The sequence below is a fragment of the Saccostrea cucullata genome, unplaced genomic scaffold (assembly GCF_032062105.1).
Source record: "Saccostrea cucullata isolate Sc308-1 unplaced genomic scaffold, CSIRO_AGI_Scuc_v1 ctg2503, whole genome shotgun sequence".
In the NCBI taxonomy this organism is placed as follows: Eukaryota; Metazoa; Mollusca; class Bivalvia; order Ostreida; family Ostreidae; genus Saccostrea; species Saccostrea cuccullata.
The window spans coordinates 141159-169123 of record NW_026923258.1 but is presented as its reverse complement, the minus strand read 5'-3'; the positions used below and the strand labels follow the sequence as shown (position 1 = coordinate 169123).

At 33.9% G+C, this 27965-nt stretch overlaps 2 protein-coding genes, 1 long non-coding RNA gene and 1 pseudogene across 4 annotated transcripts in view; 2 read left to right on the top strand and 2 right to left on the bottom strand.

Moving 5' to 3' along the window:
• Positions 1-4094, top strand: part of LOC134263569 (probable serine/threonine-protein kinase pats1) — a 44890-nt gene extending 40796 nt beyond the window's left edge. The window contains exon 6 of the mRNA XM_062745945.1: positions 322-4094. Coding sequence (XP_062601929.1) covers positions 322-1623 — 1302 coding nt within the window. The 3' untranslated portion in view covers positions 1624-4094. The remainder of the gene's footprint in view (positions 1-321) is intronic.
• A 4822-nt stretch (positions 4095-8916) lies between these two features.
• On the top strand, positions 8917-14067 carry LOC134263579 (uncharacterized). Of its 2 annotated transcripts, none has more exons than XM_062745964.1 (6): positions 8917-9026; positions 11000-11160; positions 11667-11832; positions 12372-12445; positions 12762-12892; positions 13337-14067. In XM_062745964.1, the coding sequence occupies exons 1-6, from the start codon at positions 8933-8935 to the stop codon at positions 13575-13577; spliced, it is 867 nt and encodes a 288-aa protein (XP_062601948.1). In that variant the 5' UTR covers positions 8917-8932; the 3' UTR covers positions 13578-14067. The 2 variants fall into 2 exon arrangements, with proteins under 2 accessions (XP_062601948.1, XP_062601947.1); XM_062745963.1 differs by having other exon boundaries at positions 10997-11160.
• A 4988-nt stretch (positions 14068-19055) lies between these two features.
• Positions 19056-20322, bottom strand: LOC134263574 (uncharacterized). The gene is made up of 3 exons (XR_009991312.1): positions 20148-20322; positions 19930-20001; positions 19056-19796 (listed from the first exon to the last, which is right to left on the bottom strand). It is a non-coding gene; the product is annotated as an uncharacterized LOC134263574 (long non-coding RNA).
• A 3671-nt stretch (positions 20323-23993) lies between these two features.
• LOC134263573 (kyphoscoliosis peptidase-like) lies at positions 23994-26841 on the bottom strand (annotated as a pseudogene).
• Positions 26842-27965: the final 1124 nt, after the last annotated feature.

Here is a 27965-nt window from a genome sequence, read left to right as displayed (position 1 = left end):
CCCGACTGTAACCAATCAAAACTTGTTTTACAAGCAAGGTAGGAAATAATAGGGCTTATCAACCAAGTATGATTTAATTATTCATTTGATAATACCCTGTAAGATAGCTTTCAACATAGAAATTACAGTACATTCCTTGTTATTTTGCAATTATTATGCTAAAAGCTTTAAATTGTACTACTTGTATGGCTTTTATATTCAGAGAAGTTTTTTAAAAAAGTCATAATACAACATTACTGGGCGGCTGATAATTTTCGTCGAAAAAGACCGGAGATAATCATTCATATACGTATTAGCAGTAACCAGGTTTTATAATTACAGGACAAGGATGATCTTATGGACAGTCTGCGAGACCAGCTTCCTAAGTCATCTAATTTATCACAGTACATCAGACAAGATAGATTCCATTGTATACAGCTATCTGAACCTCTTGATGATTTAGAAAGAAGCTTCTACAATATTGCTTGTCATTATCGATGGAAAGAAAGTATTCCAAAAGAATGGCTTTTCTTTCAAATAGAAATCAACCAGAAGAAATATTCTAAACGAATTATTGAAATCTCTAAAATAACAACAGAAGTTCCTGAGACTACTGTTTATTCTCAGAAAAAATCAAACGAAGAATCAAAAGGAAAACTAGATATGCTACGATATTACCATGATGCTGGGAAAGTTTTGCATTTTGATGAAGATGGTCTGAAAAAGGAAGTGATTATTGACGTGCAATGGTTTATTGACGCCTTCAAACATATAATCACAGACAAACTACATTTTACTGGTATTCCTGGAAACGAGGAGGATTGGGACGAATATTACGAAACTGGAAAATTAAAAAACAATCTTCTTAAAATGATGTGGAAACGTAAGGACGAAGAATTACATGAAACACTAGAGGAAGACTATGAATCAGACGAATCCGACGTATCCAACGAATCCCACGAATCCGACGTGTCCAACGTATTCGACCATGACGAAAGATTTATTGGATATCATAAGGAATCACTTCTTAATTTCATGCAGAGGCTTGGTTTACTGGCTGTTGGTGAGGAATTCCACTATGTTCCATGCATGAACCGGAAGAAGGTAGAGGCCGCTGTCCCAGATCGTATTCGTCGATCGGAAAGTAAATCATCAGTTCTTGTTTATCGATTTCAATTTCTACCCTTTTTCTTCTTCTTCCGTCTTGTTGTCGCTTGTATGCAAGAAAAAGGTTGGAAAGTACTAGAATCGAATGAAACATCATGCCTCTACAGGAATGCTGCTTTGTTTTCATTTGATGGATATATTGTTGTTTTATCCGTCACAAAAGAATCTATACAACTTCAAATATTTCATCCAAAGCCAGGTTGTATTTTGGAAAGAGATAAAACTCAAAAAATTCAAGAAAAGGTAGAAAATATGTTGAATAATTTTGCAGGAAAATTTCACAAAAAGCTGTGGTTTGCACGAGGCTTTAGATGTCGGGTGGAAGATACAAAGCTAATTGCAATGGATATCAAAGGTCATTTCCTATCAGAGGAAAATATTCCAAAAGACGATCAAGAAATACTTTGTCCTTTTCATTCAGTTATTGATCAGCATTTCATCAATACAAAAGAGCTGACGAGATATTGGAAAATATAAATGGATGCAAAAATAATTACAATAAAAGCATACCAAATGTGTAATTCTTGGACGGAATAAGTTCATTGTGTATTGTAAATTTCTTAATAACACACGTGTATATTTTTCCTATTCTTTTAAGTCACTATTAGTCAAGTTGCTGTCAATTTTTTTGTATATATTTAGAACTATAATCTCTGAGATATTTTTCCAGAAGAGTGCAAAATCATTTGTCATTCAAGAATTTCAAATTTATTAAATTGGGAATCAGAAGATAAAATGACAAAACTTAACCGGAAAATTGTTAGATTCAGAGAATTATAGATCCTTGTATTTCTTTCTGAGCTAAAATATTCACGTCTTAATACCTTATTCGTCTTTTAACTTGCATGTATACCAGGTATAACTGAAGTATGTTCTATGGAATGTATGTTGGTGCTGATGTTCTAGGTAGTTGTATAATTATATAATGTGTGTTTATGGTTCTAAACAAATTAACATAGCCTGGTTGTTAGAGTGCCGTAGTTTTATGAAACTGTATCCTAGAAAGCGCCCAATAAATGACAATATGAGAAAATGCATATCAACGACGAAGACACAATGTTTGTTTAACTTACAACGGATGAAAATTTTTCTTGTAAAATTATAAATACAACAGGGATCAAATGAACAAAAGTAGGAAATTTCCTTTAAAAATCTACGACTAGTTAGGGAAAATGTAGTCTTCCTTAGTCAGTATAGTTTCAAGTTCGAACAAATATTGCCTCCAAGATATTGAACTAATTTCATTGGGGGGGGGGGGGGGGGTCCATACTAATTTGCGTATGTGAGCGATGTAGCCAATGGAGCTCATGTTGTAAATTTTAAAACTAAGGTTTATCCGGTATATTATAATTCATACTAATTCTAAAAGTTACATCCCTCCTGCAATAATAATAGAAAAATTCTCCAAAAAAAAATTCTTTATTATCAAACTTAACTATTTAGTTCTGACATTTTGTCCAGATTATTAAAATACTTCGGAAATTTGTCGTTGTTGAGATGCCTATTTATTGTCCAGCACCTCTTTTATGTTTACGTTATATAATTAATGTGGGACAATGGTCCTGGCATGATAAATCGTTTGTAGACCAGAAAAAAAGAAAAGAATGTTATGTTACCTACGTGCAAGTTTAGCTTAATGTTGAAGTATTTGATGTTAAGAAGATCCAATTTGATAGTTTTTCTTGTTTATCTCCAATTAAACTGCTTTTTAATGTACCTTTTATGATGCATTACCAGTCATAATTTTTTAAATTATACAGTGTATGTTGTTGTTGTGTGCTATTTTTTAAAACTAGTTGGCGGCATTGTGAAAGAAAAGACATTTTATCTTTTAAATTTACTGTCACTGGCAAGGTATTAATTTCATACTTCAAACAGAGATCACTTAATTCCGCCTTTTGTCCCCAATTCAATCACATTGATAAATGTACTTTACAGGGTTTTGTCATACTCAGATTTGACCCTTTTGACCCTTGTTATGAAAAGCAGAGTTTATGCCCTGTCGGTCTCTCTGTATTTCTGCTTGTCCGCAAAAATTTCTCCCTACTCATAACATTGATCGGTGCTATGGCTTTCTTACTTTACATGTGTATTCTTTGTGACAAGATTCATCCTTTGGGTATAAATAAAATTGACCTTGGATTTTGACCCACTTTTGCAAAACATTACCAAACTTTAACCTTGGTCAGTTTTTATTAAGGCCCTCATATTTCCCACGTCTTACTTTGGATACTAACAGTTCTGAACTATTGATCATTCCTTTTTGTGTTTGATCTTCTGTTAAAAATGTTATCCTTTGACATACATATATCTTTTGAACAGTAGCTGATAGGGCTGTAATATTTCACATTTATCATTATAGTTTTTTTTTTATAATTGGGATTACGATAGAATTCATGACGCACTAAATTCATGTTCAAAACGAGCTTGTATGTTTGGAGAAAAGGGGAATCCGTAGGGGACATGTATTGATTAATATGCAATACTCTCAGAATGCTTGTTTTTCTTATGACAGGACCTCTCCCTGCGTACCTTAAGTTTGACCATTTGACCTTGGAGTTTGACCAATATTAAAAAAAATGATTTGAACGGATGGCGCCTGGACTTTCGTATTTTAGAGATATATGTTCACTGAGACAAGTCCTTTCTTTATCTGTGAAACGTTTGTTTTATTATTATTTTGGCATTGCTCTTTGGAGCTAGTTCCACTTGCATATCTGAAAAACTTAACCTTCGCCAAAAGCTGTCATACGAGAGTGTCGGTATGTTATAGTTGAAATCTTGTATTCTTCTAAACTATCAATTTCCATCCTGATACGAGGGTTGTTCCAAAATTTCGTGGACTAGCGCCATGAAATTAAAAGCGCTTAACATGCTTAAGGTGGGATGCCATGCCAACTTTTTATTCTTTGATTAATTCTTTTTAAACAATTGTTTCAGTATTGATAGGCCGATTTTAGCTTATAATTATTTTATATATATATATATATATATATATATATATATATATATATATATATATATATATATATATGGTATTTTTCCAAAGAAAATTAAAAAAAAAAATTCATTATCCAAATAAGGAGTCTTCGAGTTAAAAGTTTGCTGTAAATGAATGCATCATGTGTATATCTAATAAAATATGTAAAGAAAGGATGGGTTTTTTTTTTTTTTATTAGCATCATCTTTTTTATTAAAAAAAAACGATGCATCAATTATTATCTTTTTTTTATGAATAGTTGATGTTTTCAAAGCAAAGGTTTGTCAAGGCGGCACAAGATTATGTATTTTCCACCTAGGTGTAACTGAGAAAAAAACTTTTATATTAGCATTTTCATCCAAAAATGCCGTTAATTTACTCATGTGGTACATTGTATTACAATATTACATATATATCGTAAATTTATAAATTGTGTTGGCGTCAATAAGGGGGTTGGAGTCTTTTTCTATCATGCTATAAATATCACCCACTGGAAAAAAATGGTATGGACCTAAGAAATATTTAAATTGCCATTGAAAAATGAATTGAATTCAAAGTACTTGTTTTTAAATATAGAAAAAGATAAGAAAGACAAGAAATATTAAAGTTATAATGTCGATTTGTAGTTAGGGTGTTCAACGTTTGTCACGTAGAAATGTGACGTTGATCATCTGTGTGATCCATGGTGATGTGGATCGGTGACAAGCTAATAATTGTATGCTGTAATAATTAAGTTGGAATCTTTTACCATGTATAGATCTATTAACAATATCATATGCATTGAAATCAGCTATACACGACATTTAAAAAATATATAAACAAGCCGAGATTGAGTCTTGACTTAACTCCAAGGAATCTCATCATGATAACAAAGATTAATGAAGGTGTACGACGTCTGTGTGGTTTTATTGCATATAGAAAAGTGACCAAGATGAGGATATGTACCCTTAATTGTAAAAGTTCCCATTAATTTATTAAATGACCAATCAAATTGCATTTTGTTATTTGATCTTTTATCTTTAAGTGCTAGAATTCGTTGTCAATGCAGATGTGGCCATGTCACGTTCCTTTGATGATAGATAATTGCTGACATAATAATCATTGCATGGCGTCGGAAGCAAATTGAAAGGGGGGGGGGCTATGCGTAAAAAAAAATTTAGACAATCAAAAAATCCTGACAAGCAAGAAAAAATGTCCATTGTCCTAACACGTAAATCCTATTTCCTTGGGAGGGGGGGGGGGGGGGGGGGGGGGGGGGTTAATTAAAACTTTAGTACCAAAAGTTTTTTTTTTTCAAAGTCCACCCTTTTCCCCATTTTAAACCTAGACTGCAACGTGTCTGTAGAAAGGGGTGGGGGCTAATCCTACGCAGCAATGTTCAATGTCTATAATAAGTTTATCTTTGGAAAAAAAGTGCATTGGGCTAAGCCCACCCCCCACCCCCACCCTGCTTCCGATTTCCGGGAATAGGCTCAAACTTCAGTACCAAAAGTTTTTTTTCCAAAGTCCACCACTTTTCCCATTTTAAACCTATACTCAAACGTGTCTGTGGAAAGGGGGTGGGGTGGGTGCATGGGGCTTAACCTAAGAAGCAATGTTCAATATGTCTATACTAAGTTTATCTTTGGGGGAAAAATGTGCATTGGGCTTAGACCCCCCATCCCCCCATCCGCTTCCGACGAGATTATAATTGAGTAAACAATTAATATTATAGAAAGTCCTCTGCAAGGCTTTCATCCCTAAACAAAGGCCTATATTGATTTTGAACAATACATCGACACTTACTTCATTTTTCACGTGAACAATAGGTGACCTGAAAACCAATTTCAAAAAGACGAAAAGGTGCCAAATATTTCCAAAGTCAATTGTGAAATTCAATTCTTAAAATCCAACTAAAAGATACGGAAGCCCATTAGTGCCAACCTCTATATATAAAGGAAAAGCGATATATAAAAGCAAACCTCGATATATAAAGGAAATGCAATATATATAAACAAAACCTGGATATATATAAAGGAAATGCGATATATATAAACGAAACCCGAATATATATAAAGGAAATGCGATATATATAAACAAAAAATTTCGATATATATATAAAGAGAAATGCGATATATATAAAAAGAGAAAATTTTCCACTGCGTGAACTGTAGCGCTCGGCTGTCCATCAAGATTATATACAGATTAACCCCTGGCAGGGGGAAATCAGTAATACAGTACTCATGCATAACTTTCCAAGAATCGGCAAATTGTTTCTATTTAATAGTGTTTATTTGTTTATACATGCTATATCAATGAACTGTAAATGTAACATTACTTAAAATAATGCACTTAAATTAATAAGAAGAGCAATTGAATTGATTAATTAAATACATTCATGAAATAAGTATATGTGTTACATTAGAAAATTAAATCTAAAGTTTAAACTTATCTTGATAATTTTTATAAATAAGTTTAAACTTTAGATTTAAACTTTTAATGTAACAAATGCATCGTATTTTCTGTGTTTTTATTTGATTTACATATATTTTGATCCACTTCGTTAATTTTGACAACCCAACCTTGTTTTTTTGTTTTTGTTTTTTTTTTATTATTTATTTATTAATTTATTTATTTCGTTTTTACCAAACTTACTACCTTTTGTTTCACAACCGAGAATAAATGAAAATAATGTTAAACGTGGAGTCTTAACAATTCTTTTAATGCCTTAATTCAAATTTATTAAAAACTCATTATAAAAATAATTTACTAGTATGCCAATATAAAAAAAGAATCGGAATGGGAGAGATGGAGGTATGCACTTCATTTTAATATGAGGGAAGAGACATGTATATGTAACCGTGATAATTTTAGGGTCATTTGCTGTGAAAAAAAATCAAAGTATTTGTGAACAAATAAAAAAAAACGAGTTAGTGCAAGCACACTTACATAATTAAACTGCGGAGTTTTGTCCCACGTCGTAAATTAATTCGATTTGAAATTCTCCATAAATTATGTAAAAAAAAACCATAGTAAAACGTTAAAGAACTTATAAAACATGATAAAACACTTGTATTTTGCACTGAATTATATTTTGAAAAATACCCACTACTTTAAGTGCTAAGTAATATACATTATAAGCAGAAAAGTCTCTTATTGGTGTCATTCTGCCCAACACGTCTGAAAGATAAGAAGAGCAGCAGGGTTTTTTTAGCTTTAGTTTTAATCGTCATAATTATCAAGATACACAAATGAAGGAAACAGGCTGATGAATACCATCCTGAAACAGCCACATCAACTGATTGCAATCAAAACATTGGACCGGGAGCTGCTTATCATATGTTAGCGAAGTCTGTTGTAATGAAGGTCATTAAACATGTTAAAGGTCAGGCGATGGAAATTTTTCTCTTTATACATATCGAAGTTTTGTTTATATATATCGCATTTCTTTTTATATATATCGAAGTTTTGTTTATATATATCGCATTTCGTTTATATATATCGAGATTTTCTTAATATATATCGCATTTCCTTTATATAGATCGAGGTTTTCTTTATATATATCGCATTTCCTTTATATATAGAGGTTTGCTTTTATATATCGCATTTCCTTTATATATACAGGTTGGCACTAATGGGCTTCCGTAAAAAGAGAGTTAGTTAAAGTACATATTTCAGCTCTATCAAAAGCAGACATTTTATTTATAAAAATTCACTTTTTAAAAACAATTTATGAATGTTAAGGATATCCGATCCTCAGCCAGGAAGGATAACTCCAAAAATTAATATTCTATTTGAAATGCATCAAAATGAAGTTTGAAAATTAAATTTTTTCATGCAACAATTTTCATTTTATTCATCTTTATAAGATGTAAGGTTTTTGGAAGTCTAAGAAAAGGTTTTATAAAAGTTGACATTTATACCCTATAAAAGGGAAAAAATTAATACAGTTTTAGAGAAATCAGATTTTCTTAAATCCAGCCTTAGATACTAATGCTTATTAGCATGATATGATATAAAGAGTGATCTGTGGTGTCTTGCAATGATAGCAAAATCCTTTTACACTATGTATTAAAGAATATTTGACGGAAATAGAAGACGAAAAATACCAAATAAGTATAAAAATCATGCCAATTTCTCTGAATGCTTGGATACCCATCGTTTTTAAAGCTAAAATATATTTGTATATCAATTTCCAATTAGAAAATGCATTACTGATAATCCAATTCGCTTTTTCTGAAAAAATATTGGAGATTTGACATTTATCCCTATATAATATGATTAACTTTAATTTTTAACTTTAAAGAAATAATGTGGATAAATTCACATAACTTTGTGGATTCAGAGATACTTTTATGAGTACTTTTGATTACGTAACAGAACTGCTAATTTTATAAACCTGAGGATCGGACTACCTTAAATTACTATCTTTTTCTTTTGATTAATTAAAATGATAGAATTCTGTAAATCTTAATTCTAAATAATATTGAAAACAAAGTTTCCCTCATGACAAACAAATATTATAGTGATTTCGAATAGAGGAACCTAACCTTCCATAATTTTTTTTTTTTATTTTATAAAGTATTAATGGTACATGTACCTCGTACGTAACTTCATAAACATTCTTCTACATTGTAATAAATTCATTGTCTTGTTTATACCTGTATTGTTTTCATATTATACAAAAGAAAAATGTTTTCACACTCATCTGATCATACGGTTTTTACTAGAGTTGGGTATTGCGAGTGAAAACCATATTGCGATAGATATTGTCAGTACATGAATTCCGGAATTAATCATTCTCTCGAGATCGGCCCTTCAATTCTTATGCCTTTGTCACTTCTTGTGCTTATGCAACCGCGATTTTTGAGTCTCCAGAGCGTTCTTCCAACCATTCTAGGCCCAATTCAAAGTGTTACAGGTAATTATAATTTAGGATTTTTATGTTGAAAGGGTGTTATATATTCTGGAGGAAACATCCCGTAAATAAAATCTTCAATAAAGAAGCAAAATTATATTTTAACTGTAGCACTTCGTGTAGCTTCCCGGTTCCAGACAACTCACCGACAGACAGGTCACCGACAAAAGTGAAATTCGCCGAATGTACAATTCACCGACAATAGTGTCGGCGAGTAGAAATTCATATAAAATAATTGTTAGATGTTGTGTTAAGTATTCAGATATAATAAACATAATCAAAGATATATGTAATTCTTTGTCTTTTTTGTGTAATGGTTAGGGCTGTGGATATCGGCCTGGATAGCTCAGTAGGTAGAGCACCTGACTGGAGATACAGGGGTCCCGGGTTCGATTCCCGGTCCAGCCATGCATTTTCTCCTTTCCTGTTACAGATTTGGTGCCGTGCCATGCCCTGGAATTGACAGGTGAAAGACCTGCCAGGGATGAGCCTGGGTTGGGGTCTTTGGAGGGCCAAAGACCTTTAAGGAAGGAGGAATGTAATGGTTAGGGCCGTGGATATCGGCCTGGATAGCTCAATCGGTAGAGCACCTGACTAGTGATACAGGGGTCCCGGGTTCGATTCCCGGTCCAGTCATGGATTTTCTCCTTTCCTGTTACATTTGTATATCCATCATAATGATTGTTGGTCTTACGCATATGTATAGATTGCTTCTCGTGAATCCGAGCAAGGTCATAGGTCGGCAATATTGGGTGAGGTTTTTGATTTAATAAAAAAAAAATTGAAATGAATAAAAACGTTTATTCACATACATAAATTTCTCTTAATATTTTTTTAAATTTCCATGTTTTATATTTTCTGTCGATGATGTACACACGTCTTTCGGTGACTTGTCGTATCGGCGAGTTTTACAGTGTCGGTGAAAAAAGTGTCGGCGAGTTGTCGTTCGGTGAGTTGTCTTTCGATCACCTGTCATAGACCCGTAGCTTCCTACACAGCTGCTTGATTAGTAGCTTGAATTTTCGGAATTGGCGGAAACAGTCTAGTCGAACCCTCAAACGAGGGTTTTCCTTCCCTTAATGCAACGCGCGAAAGCCGAAGTGAAATTCAAGAACGATAATTCTTCTTTTTTTAAAAAAAATATTTAAAAAAAAAATCACAAACATGCAAAAATGATTCGTTTACACTTTGTTTTCAATAAATTTCATACATTAATTTTCGTTTTTATTTACCTCATTTCTGAAACACAAAAGTTTGTTTACAAGACAGAGGAAATTCGCAGGGCACAAAAGAACATGTCGAAAAATAATAAATAACATGTTCATTACACAAAATTTGTAATACCGGGGAATGGAATTATATGTAGTTTAACTTTAAACCAAACACTGCTTGTTTATACATCCGTTTTATTAAATTATGCATAAAAAATCTAGTTGTATCAAACATGGAGGTCAAGGCACAGAATACGCTAAATTTGGGAGAGAAAAAGTCTGGATTTTTACAATAAACATATACTTTTTCGCAATACAATCTCTTTAAACATCTTTAATCTATCAAATTTGAGTACATACAGAGCTACAAAATAATCCATCACTTTGCACGAGCATATTTTGTGGACCACACGTTTTTTCCGTGAAAACGACACTTTTTGAGTGTCTCCGCATGTGCTGTACCCCTGTTTGAGGGTACGGATGTCCAACATCCATTTACCCTCGTTTGAGGGTTCGACTAGACTGGGAATTACAATCAAGTTAACCGGAATTCAATTCCGGTGCAGTTCTATTGTATCCACTTGATTTCAGGTACACACTGGCTGTGTAATAACTAATACATGTAACTACTGTAATAGAATGGTATATTACTTTTCATTTTTGTTCTGAGTAAATCTCAGCGAGAGAGTCCCTACGACATCTCGCTGAGATTATATTTGTTTGTGATATAATACTTCTTACAATCCCTTTTTTTTAATAAAGCAGTAAACATGCCCAAGAGAAAGGCATCCTCAGACGAGGGGAAGTCACAGAGTAAAGTCTCCAAGAAAAACAAATCAATAGCAGATGATGAAGAAGAAACTAAAGGCAGCAAGCAGAAAAAATCCTACCCAAAACTAGTGGACCCAGCAACAAACAAAGAAACTGTAAGTAGTGTGGTATCAGGTCTGTTCGCCCTATCTACCTGTTCGCATGAGTCTGTTTTGCCATACATGTAATATACAATCAAGTAGCATAAAGTTAAAGTAAAATCTTTTTCCCTAATTTACATTTACTGACATGTATGATATTAGAGCAAAATCTTATTAATCTATTTTAGTAATTTAATTAATAAATTCTTTGTATTGTATTTTTGAAAACAAGAAATTAAAAGAAAAAAAGTTTCTCTGTTTCATATTACATATTGTAAATGCTGTCTGGTAAATGATTACTTAAAAATTTAAATGCATTACATAAATGTAGTTTCATATTTCTCCTGTGCACACAGTGTGCTACTATTAAATAAATGGGCGATATGTACTGTACAACATTCTAATCTTAAAACCATGGTCAGCAACATATTGTCTTATTTTATTATGATACGGAAAAAAAGACATTTTAATTTTTACTATATAGATATATTAATTAAATGAATTATTTTTTTTATCAATAGACAGGAGAAATTAAATACACAGCAAAGGAGCCAACACGGAACAAGAAAGGAGAACTCGTTTTTCATGATTTCCCAGAATTCCATCCGAATATGACACCCAAAGAAGTTCTACAGGCAGGCAGTTTTGGCGGAACTTACTTCCGTCCAATCAAATCATCTGTTACAGGTGAGAACTATTTTAAGTTTTGTTTGATATTGTGAAAATAATATCACAATGAACATATTGATAATGTTAAAACTGAACAGAGTATTACAATTTACAAGCTGCATTCTATACTTGTAAAGAAAAAAATGTGGCGTACTATAATACATGTACATGTAAATTATAAATTTAAAGTTTGCCTTTGTAAATGAAAAATTATTTGGGAAAAGTAAATTGTATCTAGACAGAAGTCTACACTAGAATGAAAGGTCATCAAAAGACATTTGAACAGACACAACTGTCAGACACTCTTCTGATTTGTTTTCAAGGTGCTCAAAATGCACCCAACAGTCTATCCTGCACATGTTTTATTTGGTGCTATAATGCATTATTGCTTATGATAGAAAAAAAAAGAAAAAAAAAAACAGAAAACAAAAATAAAACTGTGATTTTTGTCAAACTGAGACTTAAAACACTATACAACAAGGAATGGCAACAAAAAATGAGTCAAAAGATCCACTTGAAACATGCAGGTCCATGATGACTTGACTTTGTTACTTCAGGTAAACAGTATAAAGATGAAGCCTTCAAAGAACTCCCCACAGACTGGACAGAGGGTCTTAACATCAAAAAACAGGTGAATAAATACAAACTGCAATGTACTTGTAATTAGAAATAGAATACAATCACGGCTATAGGATATTATTTTCGTAAATTTAATAATTCAACAGTGGATCCTGGAAAATTAGAATAAAAGAATTAGACATGTAGGAAAATCAATAATTTTGTCATTAATTTCTATCAAATAGAGAGAAAGAACATTGTTTTGATGTGCATACAGGTATTTTCACTATGTACATGTATCACTGTAATTGCTTTTATTGATGTATAAATTGCATAATGTAGGTAAACTCTTTTATTAATCATTAAGTGATTGGTATCTTATTTGACAGGTAACCTCTTCATCTTACAATGAGTCAGTAAATACCTACAAGGTGAAGTGTGGGGGAAGTCTGGAGATGTGGGAGGAGAGTGGGTGGATCCACAAACAAGACCCCTACGGCTGGTTCCAGTGGTTCTGCAGGTATGTATGAAATGTCAAATTAGTCTTAACAGGTGTTTCCAATGGTACTGCAGGTAAATATAAATTAATCTGTTCAGATGGGTCCAGTTGTACTGCAGGTATGTATGAAATGATGTATACAGGTCGTTCCAGTGGCACTGAAGGTATGTATGAAATGACGTGTACAGGTGGTTCTAGTGGCACATCCTTAAAATATGCAATGATTTTCCACAAATAAACAAAAATCTCTCAGTTTTTGACAAGATATTAACCATGTATAAAATGAAATTTCTGCCTTTGCTCAGCAATATTTTGAGTTTTTACTAATAATTATTACCTGGTACATTTGATGATGTGGACAAAGATTGCAAAACCTTTTTCAATATTGAAAACTAGAAACACTCAAATCAATTGATAAAACAAGTTTTAAACCCATCTTATTGACTGAAGCAATTTCCACTGTAGATTCTATCGAGGAAGGAGGACCCCTGATGATGAGCGACAGGTTGGGAGATGGTTGAGGTGTGCAGGACCCACAGGAAGGTGGAAAAACAACCTCATCTCCAAGTGTTACCGCAGCGGGGCACGGTATAATGACCCCAACATATCCCCCGTGGTCAGACAGACCCTACAACACTGGGGGTACAGACTAACAGAGGAGGACTACCTGGCTAAAGAGAAACAGCTCAAGAGGAAGAAAGTTTGATAGGACTGGATAGATTACTGGTGGTTGACAGCAGATGTTTTAGCATGGTAAAAGATAATGGTGTTTTACAGTGTTTTGCAGAAAAAAACAAGTCAGAGGCTAAATAGCTTTGATCAGTACAAAGAGCATGATTGTCTTGAATTTGAAATTAGGTCAGAGAAAGAAACAGTTTGACAGGAAAGTTTGGAGATAGCTTACAAACAATTGTGTACTAGTACCGTACTAGATAGAATTGAGTTCCAGACAGCATTTTCTTTCTGTGAAAAAATTATTTTTTTGTGATACTGAAGGAAGTGGATGAGTCAGTATGTGGATATAAACCAAATTCCACTTAATACCTTGCTTTGAAACTTTTATCGATACTTCTCATAGACTCATTTCTGTGAAAGTGAATGTACAGTCTAGTTTTGTTTTTTCCTTTGAATGTAGTATGTAGTTTTTTTGGTTCTATGTTACTCATAATCTGGGAGAATGTTTTGCTTGAAAAGCTTAAAAACAGCATGAGAATTCGTTTTTGTTTTGAAACATACAATGCATTTTTGCATTTTAAAGATGAATGATTTTAAAGTGTCATATCTTTGTTTTACTTACATGTATTTAGTATTTTTAGCTCTTCTGAGCCAAAGGCTCAAAGAGCTAATGCTATGGCCTTTTGTGCGGTGTGCGGTGTGCGTCGTGCGGTGTGCGGTGTGCATTAACTTTTTAGAATATGGGCCATAACTCAAGAACCCCTTGGCCAATCAGTGTCAAATTTGTCACAGGGTATCCTTGGCCCAAGGGCTACCATTTATACTAAAATAAGGGTTGGGACCCTGAATCAAGGGGAGATAATCAGGAAAACAAAACCAAAAGCACTGGTTGCTAAAAAATCTTCTTCTCCAGAACCACCGGGCAGATTTTCACCAAACTTACATACAAGGATCAGGATATGTTGAAGATTAAAAATTGTTCAAGGCATGACCCTGGGGCAAAGGGCGTGGTCTCAAGGTCACTTTAAAGTTGACCTTAATTTACAATTAATAAAAATGTTCATATTTTGCTTACTATAAGGACTAGGATCATCAAATCTTGTAAGTTGATGCATCTTAGGACTTCACATCATGTTAACTCAAAAGTAGGTCACGGTGACCTACTTTTTAAATTTTGCGGGCATTTGTTTTCAAATTGATTTAAAGGCATATTTTGGATACTTTAAGGCCTATGATTATCAAACTTAGTCAGTTGATGCATCTTGGGTCCTTGAACAACGTCAACTTAAAAGTAGGTCACCGTGACCTACTTTTTGAACTTTATGACTTATCCTTTTCAAAACATTTAATCCCATTATTTCAGGCACTGAAAGGGTTAGAATCATCAAATCTTGTAAGTTGCTGCATCATGGGACCTTAAAACATATTTAAGAAAAAGTAGGTCACTGTGACCTACTTTTAGAATTTTGCAGGCATTTTTCAAATTCTTTAAAAGGCATATTTTGATTACCTTTAAACCTATGATCATCAAACTTGGTCAGGAGATGCATCTTGGGAATCTGAAAAATGTCAACCAAAATGTAGGTCACGGTGACCTACTTTCGACATTTTATGGCTATATTTAAGTATCTTAGGTATTTATTGGCTTAGAATCATCAAACTTTGTGAGTTGATGCATCTTCGGTTTTCGGATAGTGACGACCAAAAATTAGGTCACAGTGACCTACTTTCGACATTTTATGGCTATATTTAAATATCTCTGGCACTTATTGGCTTAGAATCATCAAACTTTGTCAGTTGATGCATCTTGGGTTTTCAGAGAATGTCGACCAAAAAGTAGGTCACAGTGACCTACTTTTTGACATTTTATGGCTATATTTATGTATCTCTAGTACTTATTGGTTTAGAATCATCATACTTTGTAAGTTGATGCATCTTTGGTTTTCGGAGAATTTCGACCAAAAAGAAGGTCATGGTGACCTACTTTTGAATATCTCAGGTATTTAATGGCTTAGAATTATCAAACTTGGTCAGCAGATGCATCTTGGGACTCTAAAAAATGTCAACAAAAATGTAGGTCACGATGACCTACTTTCAATATTTTATGGCTATATTTAAGTATTCTCCAGTACTTATTGGCTTAGAATCATCAAACTTTGTCAGTTGATGCATCTTGGGTTTTCGGAGAATGTCGACTAAAAAGTATGTCACAGTGACCTACTTTTTGACATTTTATGGCTATATTTATGTATCACTAGTACTTATCGATTTAGAATCATCATACTTTGTCAGTTGATGCATCATGGATTTTCGGAGAATGTCGACCTAAAAGTAGGTCATGGTGACCTACTTTTGAATATCTCAGGTATTTATTGGCTTAGAATTATCAAACTTGGTCAGCAGATGCATCTTGGGACTCTAAAAAATGTCAACCAAAATGTAGGTCACAATGACCTACTTTCGACATTTTATGGCTATATTTAAGTATCTCTGGTACTTATTAGTTAAGAATCATCAAACTTTGTCAGTTGATGCATCTTGGGTTTTCTGAGAATGTTGACCAAAGAGTAAGTCACAGTGACCTACTTTTGAATATCTCAGGTATTTATTGGCTTAGAATTGTCAAACTTTGTCACTTGATGCATTTTGTGATTTCCAAGAATGTAGACCAAAAAGGAGTTCTAATTGGCTAAGAATCATCAAACTTTGTCAGGTGATGCAACTTGGGTCTTTAATAGGATACTTAGGGTTAGAGGCTTCAAATACAAGTGATAGGTTGTACAATTTATCAGAAGAGCGATTCAAGGCCCTTGGGCCTCTTGTTATAAGCATAATTGTTATGTTTGTAAAACAATTTTACCTCAAAATTGTCATTTTTAATAACATTGATATACCTGTATGTTAAATAAATATTTACTGCCACTTTATATAATTTTAATGAATATTTGCTTTAAATGTATTCATCTGATGCAGAATAAATTCAAAACTTCTACATGAAGAGAAGACTTTTGCCGTGGTCTTTAATTTGAATAATTTTTTCAGTTTCTCAGGTCCAAAAAATTTCAAAATTAAATGTTTAGGTTTACTTTTCCTATGCAAGATATCCATCAGTTATCAAATTACTGAAATCAAATGATTCTTATGATATCTTTATTTACAAACTTAAAAACTACTGGCAAAAAAATAGAAATGCCATATACTAATCATGAGCCTAGAAAGCATGCATGAAAAGGAGAATTTTATTGAGAAGTTCACATATTTTTCAAAGGAGAATTGAGTTATTTCCCTTTTCAATACGTCAACATTGATCAGGAATTAAAATTACCTGACAGTGTTGATTTTCATTCCTTCTCAGATGTTGACATATCTCGGTGAACTCGAGCAAAAAAGCCACCACAGTTTCTAGCATATCAGTTTTCATAATTATTATAGCAAATTAACATGAACAGCTGACGAAAAGCTGAAACAGCATTTCTGTTGTCAACTTCGCTTATTATACAGTTTTGGTCATATTGTACCATTATCACCTGTAGATAGAATTAATGTATTCAAGTTGATTGCAATTGGATGCACGAAAGCATGCCCTACGTAGGAAAAAATACTGTATCTAAAACAAGTTACTGACAAATAAGTTGACAATGGCAAAACTATTACCTTGTTTATGTAAGATAGCATTTCGCCAATTGTATGATCGAAATAATGGCTTGTTCCTTTAGTCCAGTGCTGACTAGCATTTTTCAAATGATTACGTTGTTATTTTCACACTGAATAGTCTAGAGATTCTGTTTTCGTGACAGGACTAGATTAATGGGGCCAGGTAACCAGTTGACAGGGGTTGCTTATCTATATAGTACCTCATTCAAATAATGATGTTTTAGGGCGGTATAGCCAGAGATACTTCGTTCCAAAGGAGAACTCCAAAACAAGCAGCCCAGGACAAAATATCTACCTATCAGTGTTAGCAAAGACGGCAGATTTCAGAAAAAAATACATCAGCACTTCAACCACAATGGAACCAAAGATATCAAAGGATGTGTGAAGTACACTGGCATCCTTTCTGTTCTCCCGATCATGACAGGACCCACAGGGCCGGATAAACAATCGACTTTGGATGCTTAATTCACAATAGTACCTGTTTCCAATAATGATATTTTAAAGGGGGATCCGTGTTTGATGTGGCTCCAATTTGTTTTGTTCCATTGTACTTTTGAGGAAAATTAGTGACGTAGTGAAAAAGGAGAGAAGATTCAAAGAGAATCAGCTGTACGAAGTTGGGTGTCTTTTACGTGCTTGGGGAGAGTATCGAGAGACCTTAGAACAATAAAAGATTATTATTATCAAGGTTTGACGCAGAAAGAAGGACACCACTTACATGACTAAGTCTAGTGATTTATCAACTGGAAGATGTTATGGTGTAAAATGAAACAAATCAGGTTAAGGTTTGAAGCAGTAACTAGTCAGAGGGTGTTGTGAAGTCAGATATGGACAGGATGCAAAAACTTTATTGCTGAATAAACATCAGGGTTAGGGTTAAACACAAGTGTAGCTTTTAGAGAATGAAATAAAAACATTGCACAAAGATGATATTACAAGTGTAACAGTGCTCTAACATAGGGCGCGCTTGATTTGTCTACACCTTACACCCGTTGTACACTTTTTCATAATCAAGTGCAAAAGTGTACACTTTTGGTGTGCACCTTCTTCACCCTGTGCAGGGCATGTGTAGGTAATTACACCAAAAATTCAATATGGCTGACAAATGACGAAACGGTAAAACTGCAGAATTCTTTTCTGTATTTGAGTTAATTGTCAATTATTTTATAGGTTCATTGTGATGAATTGTTTTTAGTAATATAGTGGCCCATTTTTGTGCATTTTATGGAAAAATAAAAAAAACTTCATAATTTGTAAAATAAAAAAAAAAAAAGTAAGCAAATTTTGCAAGTTTGGGTGATAAAGTCTCTAGATATATTTGACAATGGCTAGATATTAAGTTATAGGGGTAATTATGGACAGCTGGGACAATATCTAATAAAAAATTCTTTGCATTTTGTAAAATGTTTTGTTTTTAAAGGAATTTTAAAAGAATATTCACACTCGCAACAAATATTTTATTATAAAATCGTCTGCAAATAGCCCCCTCAGTTACTTGAAATTTTGACGTCCATGTTGAATTTACTACACTACACCCAATTTCATTTGATTATAAGGTGTAAATCGTCTACACCGGGTGTAATAAGGTGTAGACAAATCAAGCGCGCCCATAATTTTCAATGAATGAATAGCAAAAAATCGTTATAATAGACCTGATGAAGATCCATATATGCCCATTCTACGTGAATGGATGGTCAACTGCTAACCCAGATAGCATGAGAACATTGGCCCAACGTTGGCCAAACAATGTCGGTTATGTTGGGCCAATGTTGGCAGTTTTACGTTGGCCCAATGTCTTACTGCTCATTGGCGCGCCGTTGGCCCAACATGTTGGGCCGATGTTGTTACAATACTGTTTGTTCATTTGTCAACGTTGGTACAACGTTATTCCAACATACCAACGCCAACGCAATATTTTTTTAACGTTGGCCCAACGTTGGACCTCAGTTCAAAATATAATCATGACGTTGGTCCGACGTTGGTACAACGCTTTTGTTGAAATGCCAACGTTGGTACAACGCTATTCCAACGTACCGATGCTAACCAAATATTTTGTAACGTTGGCCCTACATTGGACCTCAGTTCAAAATATAGTTATTTCGTTGGTTCAACGTTGATACAAAGCTGATTCTTGAAATATCAATGACACAATTATTCCTCAATACAAATGTCTTACAAAATTAATTAAATTCTGTCATTTTTATTTCCCAGATTATACGACACAATTAATTTCACCATGTTTGGTCAAATACTTTTTTCCTCCTAAAATGTATCACAATATATTCTTTGCCACTTTCACTTTCATTAAAGTATTCCATGGAATGTAACTAAAAGAAGGAAGAGGTAGAAAGTTCAATGTTTCTCAAGTACACTCCACATCACTATGTCCACTACTAAATATCACTTTGATATAAGAGTCTTCAAGTTCTAATTGTAGAGTTTTGAAAGGACATATTTGCATCACTGATCACTTTTTCTGTTGTTTATCTGTTCTTAGAATCCATGTTTCCCACACATATAAATCAGTCCCTTCCATATACAGAAATGCCACATCAATAGTCTCAGAGTGAAGAGGGTTTTTCCATCCCGGCAATTCCTTCAAACGTTAAGATTGTCATCAATTAAAATAGTATTTTCAAATGTTCATCAGCATCACACATATTTTTAAAGGAATCCTTAAAATTGAATTTCACATTAGTAATTATTAATAACAAATACAAAATAGTTACATTTCACTGGTTAACATTCTTGCGTTCATTTACAGATCCGGACATATCTGCTCTGTTCAAGCCCGCCAATTCCTATAAAAGTTAAGGTCGTCATCAATTACAATTGTTTAATCAGCTACCTGGTACCAATAATTTGAAAGCCTACATGCAGGCCATTACAATGTTGTGTATTTCACATTATTAATTATTTCAATAACAAAAACAAAAGCTATACTTACATTGAAAGGATTAAAATTCTTGCTTTCACTTAAACAGACACATACGCTTTGAATTGTTAAAGTGTGCGGTTAAAAAAAACTGATTTAAAGATGACGGTTTCCTTGGAGACCTATGAGTCACCTGCCGAGCCAGTGAATTTCACCAGTGACCTATTTATTTTGGAGCCCCAAACTTGCAAAACACAGCACTTTAAATTTGATTCAATGATGCTTAATATAGAATCTACCAAGATATAAAATTACTATATGTATTTCACAGACTTATAAGGATTGTCTCATAATTTCCATTCAATATATATTATAGATCACATGTTTATAATGAGTTGCGTATTACATTACCATCGATTTACAATAGATAAATCTAAATTGATGAATACTTTTCGCAACATTGGGCCAACGTTGGACCAGCATTTCATCTCAAACATTACAGGCTACCTGTACATGTACTAGTAATCCCAGTATTCCTACTATTGGACCAACTCCAGTTCAGTCAAGCACGCCCAACACAGAGCAATGTATCATTATATTGTCAACATTTATTAAATTGGGCCAACGTTGGGCCAATTACATTAAATAACCAACAATAAGTGGCAATGTCTTGCCACTAACGTGTATACTCAGTTAGACCTACCCCAGCAGGCATTTCAACGTTGATTCAACGTTGAATCAACGTTGCACTTCAACGTTGAATCAACGTTGAATTTTGGTTGCATATGAAAGTTGAGGCAACGTTGAAACATAACGTTGTTTCAACGTCAATTTTCAACGTTGAATAAACGTTTAAAATAGGTTGAATTTTTGGTTGATTTATGGTTGATTTTTGGTTGCAAATGAAAGTTGATGCAACGTTGAAGCTTCAACGTTGTTTCAACGTCAAATATCAACATTGAACAAAAGTGAACATTGGTTGTAATCAGGCTGAGATTTGGATGAAATTTTTTGGTTGTCAAATGTTGATATTTGGTTGAAACCACGTTGAATTCATATTACGTTTTACTTTATAAACAAATGCATTTCAAATTCTAATAATTTTTTTTTATTCAAGTTGCGTAATATTTATATAAGTTATAATCCAGTATTACGATTGTGAGAGAATTCACTTTAGTTTGTATTTTTAAAGATAAACACAAATTTAGATTCAATCACTGAATCTCAAAAATCACTGCCTGACAAAATTTATATTCCTAGTGAAAAGGGGGTCACAGTTATCACATCAAGGTTCTTCAAAGTATGCGTCTTTCTTACACTACTAAGTTCCACAAAGTGGCGGATCCATTGATTTTAATCACGCATATACATCTGTAGTTAAATCCCACGATTGAAAGAAATGAACGGGAGAATCCACCCTCTATAGCAAAAGCCTATTAATAAAAGAAATAAAGATGTGAAAGAAATTTGTTCGTTACAATGTACGTAACACGTTATTTGAAACGATAAAAATAAATATACATGAATAATTTTAAAAAATCAGACAAAGGAATATTTTCCTGTACTTAACATGATTAAAAAGAATTATAGTTAACTTCATATTAAAATTCGTATTAGTATGCTTATAAATAATTATTACTAAAGTAAATGTTATAGACATACATAGACATAGTGTACTTACAAAATGTTGCATTCCTTTGTATAATTTTCACGGGCGAAGAATCTGATGCAATCAAGGCTGACTATATACAATCAATTCCCTGCACCACTGGTTGATTGAACCATACGATGAACTACAATTAATTAAATTGTATAATATTTTAGTATACTTATATTTCATAACCAAATAAATATCAACAATACACATAATACATGTAACAAGGACGTGCATTTCACGTAGATTTCACATATACTTCATGTACTTATAAAACAAGAATTAAATGATATACAGATACTAAATAAACTTATTTTCCTAAATTCATGAAAAGGAAATAATACTTACTAAGCAGAAGTTGATATTCCAGCCTAAATCCTTGTTTATGTAGCTTGAAAACACATGAAATATGAACAGCAAGGAGACGCGCACTTCTTGTCCATCAGTTGAATTCAAATTTTGACCTAGATAAGCTGCAGCTATACTCTGCCCAGCAAGAAAATTGCATAACAAGGTTATCCTGACACTGAAACTGACCAACTAAGCGAGAGGCACTCCTTATCTGATATCTCGAAGGTTTTTGGGGAGTGGATCTTAAGTAATGCTATTTGTCAGTGTGAAAATTGTTATGTGTTTATTTGAATTTTTCTTTTATATATTTTGTGAAAAGAAAGATTATAGAATTAATATGCACAACAAAAGCACAATCTGTAAAATAAGACTTCTTAGATTCGCTTTGTATAACATTTTGCACAAGAGTATACTGCACGGATCTATATGAGTCTAATTTTAAGAACATTAATTAAGAATAAATAATTATTTTTATTAATTCTAATGTAACATGGAATTACAGTGAGATAATGGATAAAGATGTCATTATTTATTAAAAGCTTATATTCAACATATTTAAAAAAAAATGCATTCACAATTTATTTAAATTTTACAATGGTACTAGCTGAACTGGCACAACTCTTTTGAGTAAATCAATTCAAATTGCATGTGTTTCATTTATTATGTATAATTATATATATAATATTTTCTAACAATGCATACAGCTTTGTGTATCTTGCGAAAAATCGCATAAATTAAGAGTTAAAGACACTTTATATTTTGACCTTAAAAACTAAAGTGCTCAATACTCATTACCCGTTGTTTTCCTAACTTTCCTAAAGTTGAAAATATGTTAGATCTTCCACGTTGTTTCAACGTTGAAACCAACAAACAGTCAACTTTGCATTTTTAAACCTTGTTTCAATTGTATAGTATCAGAAAATACTGAACGTGGAAAACATGTTGAATCTTCAACGTTGTTTCAACATTGAAATATCAATAAAGTTCAAACGTTGAGAATTTGTTGCAGCTTCAAAGTTGTTTCAACGTTGAATATCGACAAGCATTCCACGTTGAAAATATGTTGCAGCTTCAAAGTTGTTTCAACGTTGAGCTTCAACGTTGTTTCAACGTTGAAATATCAATGAACATCAAACGTTGAGAATACGTTGCAGCTTCAACGTTGTTTCAACGTTGAAATATCAGCTTCAACGTTGTTTCAACGTTGAAATACCGACGATCATTCAACGTTGAAAATATGTTGCAGCTTCAACGTTGTTTCAACGTTGAAATACCGACGATCATTCAACGTTGAAAATATGTTGCAGCTTCAACGTTGTTTCAACGTTGAAAAAAGGTTGAGGATTCAACGTTGAAACCTCAACGTTGAAACAACGTTGAAATATAGTTGATCAACGTTGCAACCTATATTCCACCTCCTTTCAACGTTGAAACAACGTTGCGTGCCTGCTGGGACGTTGGGCCAACATTTCATATTTAACACACAATGGTCTTAATCCATGTCAACATTTACTCGGTTGGACCTATGTTGGGCCAACATCTTAATGTCCAACACCAAATCGCTATGTTTCTTGTCAACATGTAACTACAATGGGCCAATATTGGGCCAACATCACATGCCCAACACCGTTGGTTTAGCTTTCATGCCAACGTAAATGAACGTTGGACCAACGTTGGGCCAATATCACATGCCCAACACCCTTGGTATAGCTTTCATGCCAACGTAAATGAACGTTGGACCAACGTTGGGCCAATATCACATGTCCAACACCGTTGGTTTAGCTTTCATGCCAACGTAAATGAACGTTGGACCAACGTTGGGCCTACATCTGTTCCCCAACGCCAACACTCCACCAACCATACAACCAAAAACCAGCGTTGGCCCAAAGGAGTCATGCTATCTGGGAAACTGTTCTCTGTTTCGGGCTGCTATTTCTCGTCGCATATGGAGTTAATGTATTTCGTCAGCGAGACAGAAAATTTATTAGCTTACAGTATGAATCACATATTAATGTCTTCATATCGATGTCTTTTTTAACGAATAATACATTTCATTTTGAAATAATTACAGTTTTCTCTTTGATTTGTCTCTTAAGGATGCCCTTTTGGTTTGGTGTCTTTGATTGCTTCTCTGATCGTTGGGTCGTAGGAGGTTGTGACGTGATAGACCGAGCCGTCAAAACATCCTCAAGCACCAGAGAATTAGCTCCCTTGACTACGTTAAATTCGTATAGCACCCAATAGCGGCCCTTAGAATCGCTTGTTCCGGCAACTCGCACACTTCCGCCGGCAGTGGAAGTTCGGACAGCCGCTCGCCAAACGTCACCATTTCCTTTTTCAATTTTTCTTCCATTTACGACTGCTTTGATGATGTCACTTGACCGAAACCTTATTTTTATCCACGTCTCTTCCGGCAATTCACGTGTTAATGGTTCCAGAAGCTGGCAGTGATATTCTGAGGCGGAGGAGTACATAACTGGAAATGGTACAGAGTGGTTCATGGCATCTTTAGTACAGTCTATCAAATACAAAAGAACTGGCTCATAATCCCCTGATTTTGCTTTACAAAAGATTTGTAATTTATAGAATCCTTTCTCTGAAAAGTGACCACGTATGGATATTGCATTTCCAATGTTTTCTACCAACACATAGCGTTCTATGTTTTTCAGTGTGCCTTCAGAGTAACTTAATCTATATGAAACAGGGAAATCTCTTTCTATAGGTAAAGTCAACTCTAAAATGCCATCTTTTGGGGTTATTATAAGAGGTGAATCCACACCGGTTTGAAATCCAAAATCTCTGTAATCAGACCTTGACCTCCAGACCCCGGTATGTTTGGGATATAAATACACCTTTTGCTCTGTTTGCCTACAACGCAATATGTATGACACAAGTGCATAAAGTGTCGTGTCCTTCTGGTCAATACTTCCGAGAATTGTCAACCGAAACTTACCCATCGTTGGAGGACGTACTCGAATGGAAAATAAGTTCTGGTCTGGATTTTGCACTAATGTATACTGCTTATGAACATTACCGTCTGTGTCCGTTAAACGTGCCGCTACATTGTTGTCGTCCCTTTTATAAACACAGTGGCCGTCAATGTCACCTGGATCACAGCCTGTCTATGAGAAACTAGATCCACGCCCCACTTGAAGGCTTTTATCGTCCTTTTTACATTCTTATTAAACGTTTGTAATGTCAAAGGTTTCTGAAGAAGTTGCCAAGCTTTGCTTTCTTTTTTGTTGTTGTCCATGTAGGGAAAATGGGTAGAAATCAACTGGTCGGGATCGGTAAGGAAATAAAAGTTTTCGAAGTCCCTGGTATAATGACCCTCGTCATTCACGTGCCCTGCGCCTAAGGTACAGTCAATCAAACACCATTGCCCGACCACGTGAACTGCATTCCAAGCGTGATTGGTTGGTTGTGCGTACTTAAAAGGTTTTGTTGCGTTATATCCATAACCTTTTACAAATCCGTGAAGAGTTTTGACAGGAATGTTTGATAATCTATAAATAGAAAGTACAAACGCTTTCAACGAAATAAATGTGATCATATGATTTGGAACAGTGGTCTAGTGCCTTTCAAAAATACCTGCATAACTCCGCAAACAGTTCAGCATATCCATAGCAAAGGGCCACTTTTGTGTGCATTGTAAATTCCGCTGCCACAGGCTTCTTGTAGTTATTTAAGAAGGACCGAAGATCAAGTCTGTAAAATACATGTCAACGAATTCCTGCATAAAAAAATCAGTTAAATTTCAAATAATCAGTAACTGCATGTGCTTCTAGTACGTATTTGCAGAAAAGACTTAGGTTGATGGTATAAACATGCAGATAACGCATCTTTTCGAACACTCTTAATTAATATGGGAGAAGAGAGGTAACTCCAAATATTCAACAGATTAGTTGTAAGAAGTTATCTCTCTTTGAACATGATTTGTTTTTTTTTTAAATGTTTTTTATGTTTTTAACAAATACATGTAAATACTTCCCTTTAGTTTTGCTAAAATATACTGAGTATAAAGGATCTTGACTTACTCCACGTGGTTACATATCCAATGGTAGTAGGCCCGAACTCGTCCCAGGTTGGTCTTAGACGCCTTAGACAAATACTTGGCGAGGTTATGGATGGAAAGATCGGTTGATTTGGGAGCCTATGTCAAGATTAAGTATATCAAGAAATTATTCATACTTCAAGTTGTGACCGCTCTCTGTGTTTGTAGCTGATTTTGTGAGGTTTACTGTAAAGACACTTCTTTTTTCTTTCACTTCTAGCAAATGTACTAATCTTTTTTTTTTAATTCAATATGAAGAACGACAAAAGATTCTCATTTTCCCCTTTATAACTTCTATCGGCGAAATGAAAAAATGCTGATGTTTTTTTTTCTAATTGTGAATAATTTTTTTTTATTATTTGTGCATGCACACGTATCATATATTTTCAGAATTTACAAATAATAATGCATCATATTTGCATTTGTTCTTATGGCAAATTGTCTTGATGAACGATACATTCTTTAAAAATACATATAAACAAAATACTTTTGCAGCGTAGCTGTCGACTTTTTTGAACAACGATAGATCGGAGATGACATCATCTCTTCTGAGACTCGGCGGTATTGGCGCCAAATCCTCGTCAACGATTGGTTGAACGCTGATCAAGCGGGTCTCGGGGAGAGTTGTGACGTCAGAAATCTCACAACAGGGTTTGGATGAACATCTACCCATATCTCAACCCATCCTTTGAACCACAGTTATGACTGACATCTGTGATTGCAAACAAAGCATCAAAATGGCGTTGCCGCGCTAACTATGCAACCTCCTTTTTCCATACATTTATTTTAAAGATTCTTTTTTCCAAAGACATTTTGAAAAAATTAGGGAGAGGACTAAATGTACAACTGATGGTAGCACAGTTTTACATGCAGGAGCTACATGTACATGTGTATATTTGCCGAAAAAAAATTCTAGACCTCTGGCAACCTTAAGAAAAAAAAACGAATCTTATTAGAATACTCTGACAGTATAAAACTATTCAATTCCTTAGACAAATTAAAATTCAACTTCCGTAATTATAAAAAAAAAAGTGAGTGAATGTTACAGAGATATTTTTTTTTAGTTTTTTTTTTACACATGTTAAATGCTGAAAAGTTAATTTAATTTTTGTTTACCAGTTCCTTTTCATGTAGGTTGATTTTCTGTGGGATTTTCACGACATATTCTTTAATTTAACCCTTTCTCTACGTGCTGTAACATCATGGTCCATTCAAGCTATATCTTCTTCTTGTCCTTTTTCTGTTTTTCTACATGTTCTTCGAATCCCTTGGTATGGTAAACACAATTATGCAAACATTTCACTTGTTTATCACAAAGGTTTACGAAACATCAAGTCGATAAGATCAGACACACAAGTTTTACAATCCAGGGGGAAAAGTAAGAAAGGTCCAAAATATCCTAAGGAAAGAAACCTGTCTGGAAGTTTATGGAAAAAAATATAAAGTTTCAAAAATTTAAGAGAAAAACATATCTAAAAATAAATCTTTGCTCTCGGTTTCTCGGTAAATATTGATAAAACACATTTCCCTTATTTAAATTCACAGTGCGGATGAATTGTCACGCACTTAAAACAAAGAAGTGTTTTCAATGAGTGTAATTTAAAAGGCGACACTGCATGTTCTCTTATCTAAAATTAAAGTCTGTATTTTTAAATATACCCCTGAAAATCTCTCTCTCTCTCTCTCTCTCTCTCTCTCTGGTGCGCGCGAGCGGTAGCTTTGTAATTGTCGGGGGGGGGGGGGGGCCTAAATGTACATCGTATATACATGTATAAAGTTTAAAGGAAATCAAAATCAATTTCTTCTAAACGAATGAATCGATCTTCTTTCG

Coding starts and splice junctions, on each gene's coding strand:
- LOC134263579 (XM_062745963.1), top strand. CDS start 8,933: ATGCCTTTGTCACTTCTTGTGCTTATGCAACCGCGATTTTTGAGTCTC. Junction 12,446..12,761: donor GTCTTAACATCAAAAAACAG/GTGAATAAATAC, acceptor CTTATTTGACAG/GTAACCTCTTCATCTTACAA. Junction 12,893..13,336: donor TGGTTCCAGTGGTTCTGCAG/GTATGTATGAAA, acceptor TTTCCACTGTAG/ATTCTATCGAGGAAGGAGGA.